This window comes from Lactuca sativa, chromosome 5 (assembly GCF_002870075.4).
Source record: "Lactuca sativa cultivar Salinas chromosome 5, Lsat_Salinas_v11, whole genome shotgun sequence".
In the NCBI taxonomy this organism is placed as follows: Eukaryota; Viridiplantae; Streptophyta; class Magnoliopsida; order Asterales; family Asteraceae; genus Lactuca; species Lactuca sativa.
This window is the reverse complement of record NC_056627.2, coordinates 160,174,470-160,185,195: the sequence shown is the minus strand read 5'-3', so window position 1 is coordinate 160,185,195 and position 10,726 is coordinate 160,174,470. Positions and strand designations below refer to the sequence as shown.

General features: G+C 31.5%; 1 protein-coding gene across 1 annotated transcript; it reads left to right on the top strand.

Moving 5' to 3' along the window:
* The first annotated feature begins 5,264 nt into the window (after positions 1 to 5,264).
* Positions 5,265 to 8,351, top strand: LOC111908081 (uncharacterized). Its single transcript, XM_023903917.1, has 5 exons — positions 5,265 to 5,405; positions 7,259 to 7,374; positions 7,795 to 7,859; positions 8,024 to 8,241; positions 8,319 to 8,351. Exons 1-5 carry the CDS (start codon positions 5,265 to 5,267, stop codon positions 8,349 to 8,351), a joined length of 573 nt encoding a protein of 190 aa, XP_023759685.1.
* Positions 8,352 to 10,726: the final 2,375 nt, after the last annotated feature.

Sequence of the window (10,726 nt, the reverse complement as noted above, 5' to 3'; positions counted from 1 at the left end):
AATCCCTGATGGATGGGATTCTAACAAACCCTTCAATATATTCAATATAAATAGAATCTAATTAATTTTTAAGAAACTTTTTGCTTAGTAAATGAAATTCGAAGACAAGAGCAAAAAATGAAGAAAATAATATCTCATCCATATCCTTTCAAATCTTTCATGTAGAAAGATCAAAAACTACATTATATACTCACTTAGATAGATACTTATATTTATACTTAATAGCTATTAAGTAATAATAATAATTCCAATTTAGAATTATCAAATTATAATAAGATATCTTTATATATAATAAGATATCTTTATATTATAAATATAAAATATAAATAATAATAACAGGTACAAATAGTAAATCGAGGTAGCCATTCTATGACAACTCTTAACTTTCCCTCTGTTTTGGTGCCTTTAGTAGGCCTAGTATTTCCGGCAATCGCAATGGCTTCTTTATTTCTTCATGTTCAAAAAAACAAGATTGTTTAGAGCCGATGGCACAAAATCTCATCTATTTTTTTTTTCAAAACTGACGCTTGTATCATAACACAGATATCTATTTAGCAAAATATGGTATAAGCGGCTTCCGCCGAAAAACTCTTATGTCTCCAGAAAATGCTATAGGGATCAATGGATTCTAGCTATTTTCAAATAGACCCGAATTGACGGATAGCTGAACTGTAAAGTTGGTCTATCTATTTGGCTATCTTTAGTGAGATCGTACGAAGGGTATGTTATTAGTTTAGATCTAACGAATTTAATGAATTACTCCTAAAGGATCACATCAAACTAGTGCTAGTTGATGCGAGTTACTTCGGAAAAAAAAAGGACTAAAGTCTAATTCATTTGGGGTATTCTCTCAATTCCAAAAAAATCAACTGGATCAAGTATGAGTTGTCGATCAGAACATATATGGATAGAACCTATAACGGGGGCTCGAAAAACAAGTAATTTCTGCTGGGCTGTTATCCTTTTTTTAGGTTCATTAGGATTCTTGTTGGTTGGAACCTCGAGTTATCTTGGTAGAAATTTGATATCTTTATTTCCGTCTCAGGAAATAGTTTTTTTTCCACAAGGAATTGTGATGTCTTTCTACGGAATCGCGGGTCTTTTTATTAGCTCCTATTTATGGTGCACAATTTCGTGGAATGTAGGTAGTGGTTATGATCGATTTGATAGAAAAGACGGAATAGTGTGTATCTTTCGTTGGGGATTTCCTGGAAAAAATCGTCGGGTCTTCCTCCAATTTCTTATAAAAGATATTCAGTCTGTCAGAATAGAAGTGAAAGAAGGTATTTATGCTCGTCGTGTCCTTTATATGGATATCACCTTGGAAAGCTTCAGAGAATAGTAACCACACTAGAAATCGGCCCACTTTTGTATACTTACACACTAGTGCCATTTCATGTGCCAAAGACCTCTTTATATAGTATGGATGATTAGGGTTACATTCATGTAAACACTAATACCCATTACCTTTCATTTCCATAAGATCCACAGGCTAAAAAACTCCAAGGACTATCCATGCAAGCTTTGTCCAACCTAAATGAAGTTGGCCCATGCTATATATATATATATATATATATATATATATATATATATATATGTATATATGTATATATATATATATATATATATATATATATATATATATATATATATATATGAGTCCGTATTTATTTAGTTCCTTTTGATCACTAAATTAATTCTTGATCAATATTAATTAAATAATATGATTTCATAATAATATATTACAAATTATAATACATCAATAAACCATAGGCATACTATTCTCAAAAGACTATCCATACAAATTGTTCCGGTGAAGTGCAACGCAAATGGCCCATGTTACTCTTGGGTAAAGTACATATCAACAATAGTTATGGGCTTAGACATCTAATCCAATAGTAGTGCCTCACATTCAAGTATTAACTCGTTTAAATATAGTGTATATATGTTTTATTGTTCTTGTAACTGAATAATATATTTTTAAAGTGAACTAATTATACTTATGTGTTTGTTCATGTAATGTATCCTCGAACTAGTAAATTGTGTGAATTGATACTTAAACTATACGTATTATAGTTTACTATTTGTTAGGGTTGTAATGAAAATGATTAACAAAGTTATTAAAATAAGTTTAATATTCATATATACATTTGGCATGTATAATTAAAATTTAATCGACAATCGGACATGTGATCCTACCCTAAGCCCACAACCAAACAAGGAGCAGGAGTTAAGTCATTAGCAATAGTCCTAAGTCCTTTAAATCCTAACTCTATATAAATATCCATAGGAATATGATTTTGATAAAAACAACAATCTAAAAAGTTGAAAGTAGTTTAAAAAGGGGTTTTGACAATTTTCATAAAAGTAATTATTTTCTTCTGATTGGTTTTATTTATACTTATGTCTTAACATAATTTCATTGTGTTTTGCTTGTATTCTCCCCCTAAAATCACTCCGAAACGGTAAAATATAGGGGTATGAACTCACCTTATGTGAGTGTTCGAGTGCAGATAAAGTGTAGTAGAGTTAATTCCACGCGTTAAAATTCGTAACAAAACTAAGTCCTGATAGCATTTCAGGCAATATATATGTATATAATTAGTAAATATAGTGATAAACATGATATGAAATAGCCTAAGATGTAAGAATCACGTACAAATAAAAGGATAATAAGTGAACCATGAAATTGGTAGGAATTTTCTACCAGCTGGGTTTTTTCGGTCATTTGAAATGGTGAACTGTTCTTGGTGCTTTTGGTGAAACCAAGAGGATCAAGGTGTTTTTAGTTAGGTTTTAAGGATATCGGATGATGATTGCTTGATGGTATGAAGAACGCTTAAAGAAATCGGTATAATCCTATGAAGATTCAAGTGATCTTCGGATGATAATTGAGAGAGAATGGTGAGTTTTCGGTTGTGACTTTAAGAGAAAGGGGTGAGTTTTCGGTTGGAAAGTGTAAGAGTGATGGATTTTTTCGGTCCAAGCTATTTATATGAAGATATGACATGAAGTGAAACTTGCATGGGTTTGTGAGCCAAGTGGATAGGATCGAGAGTTCTCGGTCGGAAACGTTTTGCTGTTCGAGATTGTGACCATGTGAGGGTTTTCGTCCGAAAATAGTTTTTAGTCCGAAGAGGGTTTTCGGTCTGAGGGTCTCATGTTGCGACGTTCTCGGTTGCAGTGTTTTTACTTCTCATTTTCTCAAAACTTTATAATAAAGGTTTATGCAAATTAAGATTATTAATTCAACTTTATTAAATTAGCAAAACAAACAATTTGACTTTTATATGACATGTTTGACTAATAAAAATTGTAGGTTGTCACAATTTCCTGGGTTCAAAGGTGTAGAGTTGATAAAACATGGGCCTACTGGATCGCACAAGATGGTTCTTTTAGCCTTTTATTATTCAAGTGTTTAAACTAGCTTTGAATAAAATGTCATCGTATTTATTGGAATATTTATTAACCTAGTATATCATGAGATATATGTTTAAATTATCCAAGACATCCTAAAAGTCATGAATAACTATTCCTAACTTGATGTTAGAAGCATCTTTAACATCACAATGATGCCTTTACTACGTATCATTTTCAGGTTTATTACTCAAAGAAAATAGTTTAGGACTAGGACCTATAAGTGTATAGAATGTCATATCTTTCACAAGATTGTCTCTTAAGACATGAACACATTCATTGAATTTGTATCTAGTGAATGCTCTTGTTTCACTAAGTCATTAAAGAAAATGACAACTCATGATAATGAGAAAGGATTATTAAACTACAAAATTTTGACAAAATTCATTTAGTATTTTCAATATTTAATCTTTAATAATCAATACCATTTTAGTTTCAAAAAACATTAATTATCAAAGTCTAAGATCTAGTTTGCAAAAAAATAAACGGTTAGGTATCATTTATCCCATTTATTTCAACCCGGTAGATATCGATTATCAATTATATAATGTCATATAATTCCTAGATTTATGGGATCGCTAATAACCAATTTAATTAGACATGTTTGATCCCATCTATGCCTCGAATTTTGCTTACTTAGGTATCCTTTATCACAAAAGATTTCCGATTAAATCGTCCGATTTTAAAAACTTGTGTAATCGGCCTATAACTTGGTTAGAGAAATCGCAAAGACACCTCCACCATCAAAACCAACACTAAGCAGTTCGGTATCCTTTATCCCACTAGTGCGTACAAGAGATGTACGAGTGTTCTTTAAAAGGATTGCATAGATTTGAAGTTTGTAAAAAAATGGTCTTTATATGTTTTATAGTTCTAGTTTAAAAACATATGATATGATGGTTATTACATACATATAATAAACTATGGTATCAATTTTCAAAAGAAAATCACCTTTTAAAGGTTCTATATAAAAAGCTAGTTTTTATATAATTTGACGCAGTTCAATTTTAATAACCGATATTAAGTTTGAGTACATTTGAACCTTTTATTTCTTTAATAAAACTTTATTTTATTACATATATATATTTGGAGTTTGTATAAGTTACAAAAATCACAATTTTAAAACCTATAATGGAGTCTTTAAAAAATTGTCGTTATTAACGATTTTATAAAATTAGGTGTTATTTTTTCAAAAGAATAACTTGTTACATCTTATGTCCAATTTTGAAAACCCAAACTCCATCTGATGATTATTTTGTCCAAAGTTATTTTAGCATGTGAAAAACAAATTTATCAACCACACATAATAATTGCATAAAATAAACAACACAAACATGCCTAAAAAGAAATGTGCATAAACATAGTCAACTAATGACATTTTTTGTGAGTCACACTACAAGAAAAAGACCCTTTTACAATGTCGAAACCACGAAACTCGTTGATCTATGTTACTCAAAAGAGAGTGACATTAAAAAAGTGTCATCTCTTCAAAAAATTGAAGGATAGAGGACACGCATTATTGTGTGTCCTTAAATTAGTGTCTAAAAACACACGGTGGGCACTTATAATAAAATATGCGTCGTCTAAAGATGTCGCTTTATATTTTTTAATGGAACGTGCATTCCATCCTTTAATAGTAGGGGGAAATGAAATTCTGCAAAAAAATTTAAAACCCCGCCTTCCTTTTTTTCTCCTTTCCCTCTTGCCCAAATTATGGACTCTCTTTCCTTACTGCCGCCTACTTCTTTCCTCACTTACTTCTACCCACTGGAACCACCATATCTCCCACTCGATGCTGAAATTGTTAGAAAAAAACCTAATTATACTCTCAAGTCTCAATGTTAGGAATGGAAATCTTGATTCTCGTTTGTTTCAGATTCCCCATAGATAAATCGAAAAACACAGAGACGAAGAACTGTAACTTTGCTCCATTAGCTTCCCGATTTCATCTCGTCATCACCTTTGAAAATTCTGCTTTAGAAACCCAGGTAATCAATTTATTTTTCGTTTCTTCATATATATTTTTCTAGTTTTGAATGATTTGGTGGTTCCAATGTAAAAATTTGGACCGTATCCTGCAAAAAATTTGGACATGTTTGAATAGAAAGCGAATTTGAATATAGCACTCTCGATATGATTATTAGGCTCAAAGCAGTGGGCGTCGTTAGGAAGGTCATCATGGGTCGCTAAGGGCGCTAAACACCACCGACTATCTTCCGCCAAAGGGGTCTCCAGCCAAGTCTCGCCAGCATCTTAACGAGGAGAGAGAGAGAGAGAGAGGGGAGTAAAGATGTTCAGGCCTTCATAGTGGTAACTTCCATCCCTAAATCAACTTATGTTCATCTGTTTTTTTACTTCTCGATTTATTACGTTAATCCATTATGCATCTCTATTGTTTCTGTTTTTTTCTTATTTCAATGAATTATCAACTCCTATACTCCATTTTTGTGATTTATGTGTTTGATTTCTGCAATTTACCTGTGTGTTTCAATGGTGTTTAGACGAACATGAAGTGGTCGATGAAATTCCCCAGATATCATTAAGTCTTTAGCACCTCTTACATATGTTTTATGAAGTGAGAAGTGCTTCATTTGATCATATTCACATGTATCTTTATGTTTTTAACAATTTGTACTCTATGCCACCATATGACTGTGTTTGATTTCTGCAATTTAGGGCACATTTGGTTTGTGATTTATGTGTTTAATTTCTGCAATTTAGGGCACATTTGGTTTGTGTTTAACCAATTGATGGAATTTAGTTGCATTGCAATCCTTTAAAAGACCAAAATACGCCTTTGTATGTATAAAGATTAACCAAAAATCTAAAATTAACTATTTTTTGTGCAAATAATTTTTCTCTCAAATGCAAATTCGCAAAGAAAAGATGTAGCCAAGTCGCACCACTAAAAGGAGTTGTAGTGATTTTGTGTTTTGAATAATTCTTGATGATGAATTAATGTGGCCATTGGCCATGTTATATTTTATATTTTGCTTGTAACTCCTCAATTTTCAACCATGAGAAAAGGTAATATGTTTTCTTAGTTTTTCTTTTCACATAAAACGAAATTCAAAAGTTTAGATTTGCTACAAGATAATTGTTTGGTGTTGTTTCTATTATGAGTTTTACTTGTTTTTGTTACTACCTTCATTATTCTTGTATCGATCCCATAAGGTTTGATCAAAATTAACTTGTAGTGTAACTTTTTGAATCAACAAATCAAATAGGGAAAAACAAGAACGAATATTAAACTGAAAATCACAACCATTAGGTTTGATCAAAATTAACATGTAGTGTAACCTTCGAGTTTGTATAAAAAAGGTGACTTGAAAGAGCATTGAGATGAAATTGAGTGTATGTTTATTCAAGTATGTTAATTTAACTTGTTCTAAATGGATCCAAGACATTGGGAATTTTAGTAATTTCTTATTTTTTTACGTTGTATTTTGATATATAAATTGTTTATATATCGATCCTAAAAAATTTTCAATAGTAGTTCTCAAGAAGTATTTTTTTATTGAATCCTCAATATTTTTTTATTGAATATTATGGCCCTTCCCATGCAATCATCAACAATAATACAAGACACCTTATTGTTGTCATCTTTGTTAATTGTCTCTATAAGTTCTTCCTGTTTGCCAGACATAGTTTGTAATATTGATAGGGTCAATTTACAAAGGTCAGTCCTGTCCTCCCATTGTTCTAGCCCATCAGAGATTGAAACCGACTGCGATAGATTATTATAACCATCATTTCTAATGCATTGCTTGTTACCTGCTTGTGAGTGACCTCTGTGTTTACAACTATAACTTCATATGCTTGATTTTTTATCTATTTGTAGTTTGAAGCTGCTTGGCATTCAGGAAATTGGGATTTCTCTCTGCTGTCCATGGAAACTAATTCTCTTAAGCCAATTCAACAGATCAGAAAGAGCCGTTTCAACGAAAGGCTACACAGGTAATTCAATATTTTATTATAAATGGAACCCCTTTATTTTAATACAAAATCAAATCATTACTATGGTGCTAGATGTTTTTGGGATTTCCACAAGGGAGATGTGAGTGAATTTAACCTGAACCCCTAAAGAATCTAAGTAGGTACTGACGAATTTGTGTCATAGTTGGAACTTGGAAGATGTGAACTTGAAATCTACTACCTATTTGCTTCACTTTCGTTTGCTATTTCTCTTTCGTTTTTATGTTTTCATCACCAAATATTTTAGCTAACATGTTATTTATTAATTTTCTAAAGGTTTTTTTATTGGATTTTTGTTGAAACAGGTAAAGGACGGATTGTATATGACATCTCATTTTCCAGATTGTAGTTCTCGTTGAAAGAGGTTACTCAAATATCACTCTATTTTACTATTGATATTAGATTCATGGAAGTGACTTTGAATGTTTTGTCACCATTTGGTAAATTGTGTGCTTGGTTGCCATCTGGTAAATAATTAGCAACTGCAAGTTTTGATGCCACATCTTTCAATGTGTATCCACTTTAGAGGTACTGCTCACCTCATCATTCTAATGTTGTTCTGTTTATGTTACTTATCAAACAAATGTTTATATCTTATAAATGGATGATAATGAGTTGTGAATTTGTATAGGGCATGAAAATGAAGTGAAAAGTGTGTCATGGAATGCATCTGGTTCTCTTCTTGCAACTTGTAGTCGAGAAAAATGTGTTTGGATTTGGGAAGTTTTACCAGGAAATGAATATAACTATGTCTCTGTTCTTCACGGTCATAAACAAGGTGTTAAAATGGTTCAGTGGCATCTAACTGTTGATGTTTTATTCTCTTGTAGCTATTATAAGACCTTTAAGGTAACATTATTTAATTTCATACAAATAATTTAAAACTTTCAAAACAAATTGATATTCTATTATGTTTTTATTTTCAGGTGTGGGTAGATAATGGTGATACTGATGCTTAGCGTTGTGTCCAGCCTTTAGGTGAATCAAATAGGTATCCAACACTCTTTATGTTAACATTTTGGGGAATGCTATAATTTAATGAATTAATAATTACAAGGATTTTCAGTGGACACTCATCTATAGTATGGGGGTTATCTTATAATAGCACTGGAGATAAAATAGTTACATGTAGGTATAGTAATATTTAATTAGTAATATAACTATTTAAAATAATTTATAAATAATTTTGGTGACATTGGAAGTTATGATCTTACCATTAAGGTGTGGGATGTGGATATCATGAAGCGAAAGGTCAATTCAGTTTATGGTTAACCGGAATACCCTCAGGTAAGCATTATTTTTGATCTAATCCGTAATGTAAATTTTTTATGGTTGACCGATCAAATTTCTTCTTTGATTTTTGGGTATTTACCATCACAATTTAATCTATATATGTTCCTTGGTCAACTATATTCGGGACATTCTACTTATAAAGTGTTTTAATGTTTCTTGCTTCAGACTATGGAGGGAAGGAGGAGTGCATATCGAGCCGTTGTTCAAGCACATCGTTCTCATTTGAACATTATATACCTGGCTACCTAGGTTTTTATGTTTTCTCATTTCTTTGACTTGGACCGTATATGTCAATTTGTTAACCAAATCAAGACAAATTTTAGCTTTATGAATCAGTAATCATGAACTTAATCATACATAAAGTTTCTAAAAATAAGCATTCTACTAATATTTATACAGAATATACTGATGAGGATGATACTCGTTGTCTTGTCATATTAATTGCTTATTACGACTTCACAAGATACTTCCTATTATAGCATTATAAATTGAGAAATCTACCTTATTATAGCAATTCCATGTAGAAAGAAATTGAGGTGACAAAGTTCAATACACAGGTGATGATATTGATGAAATCCGTGAAGAATGATCAAATTTTTTTACAGACTTCATTTACTGGTGATATTTTGTATCCAGAAACAATATACCAGTGAAATGTTAGGTAACATTTATCTTTTGATATGTGATGTACAATGTTATTGTTAACATTGTGAAATATTACGTAGCATCCTCTTTTGACATGTAATGTACATACAATGTTTTTGATCACTTGTTTAACATTTAGATGAACTTGAATGTTTGCTATATGGTATTTTAAACTTCATGCAACAGGTTGTATTTTTTTTTATATGGTATATTATTTCTATTGTGAAACATTAAATGCAAATTTAATTTAAAAATTAATAAATATATAATTTTTTTTAACATTTTAATTTATGATATGCAAAAATGTGTGTCATCTTCATTTATGACAAGGCCTTTCTTGACAAGGGTTTTAATGATACGCATTGCGTGTCATAAATGTGTGTCGTAAATGTGCGTCGTCTATAGACGACGCGCAAAAGCATGTCGTCTCTCGTTATGACAGGGCCTTTCTTGATACGAATTTGCGCATCGTCTGAACGTTTTACGACACACATTGCACGTCGTAAAAGACTGTTTTTCTAGTAGTGTCAACACAAAAGATCCCAAGTCCATTCCTTAAGGGACATTTAAGAGGACCAAAAAATTCTTTGAATGTTGTTGTAGAAGCTTTGACTTGAGTAAACACCCATTCCTTGCAAATGATTGGAAAAACTTCTTGAAGGCTAAAATTCAGTAACTATCGCAAAAAGTCGAGCAACCCCTTGTAAACCGCATTCGTGACACTTTTCAGAAAATGTCACTAGAAATCCTGCACACCTTTTAGACTCGAAAATTTCTTTTTGTCTTAAAAAAAATGGTTCCAACTTCATCTCTAGATAACTTTTTGTACAAATAAATTAATCCTAAAAACTAATCTGTCACATACAAAAATAAAGCAAGAAAACTAATTGATTTATTTTATTACATACGATATGAAAAAATAAATTATTACAACAATTTTTGTAACAAAAATAATAAACACAACAACACAACAATCATAATGCTCATTGGATAGTTTATGAACAGTATACACATTACCATACACATAAAATAAACTTTCTTTTTGTAACAACGTAAAAATTTAAACAAATTTTCGCATTTTAAAAACCATATAATTTCATTCACATCCACATTTTAAAACATTGAATCATCATTATCTGAATACAAAATCCCAAGATCAAAAACCTATGAACTCTAGTGTGCGTGTGTACGAGTCATGACGGTGCCTTCCCGCAATCGTCACTGGTACCTGAGACACCACACATAACACTGTAAGCATAAATGCTTAGTGAGTTCCCCAAAATACCACATAAACACATATCAGCCACTCAAGGTTGTAACTCTGTTGACCTGCTGGTCGAATATCTCTGTGAAACCCTCTTAGTCCCATAACTCTATGGACCCACTGGTCCTAACT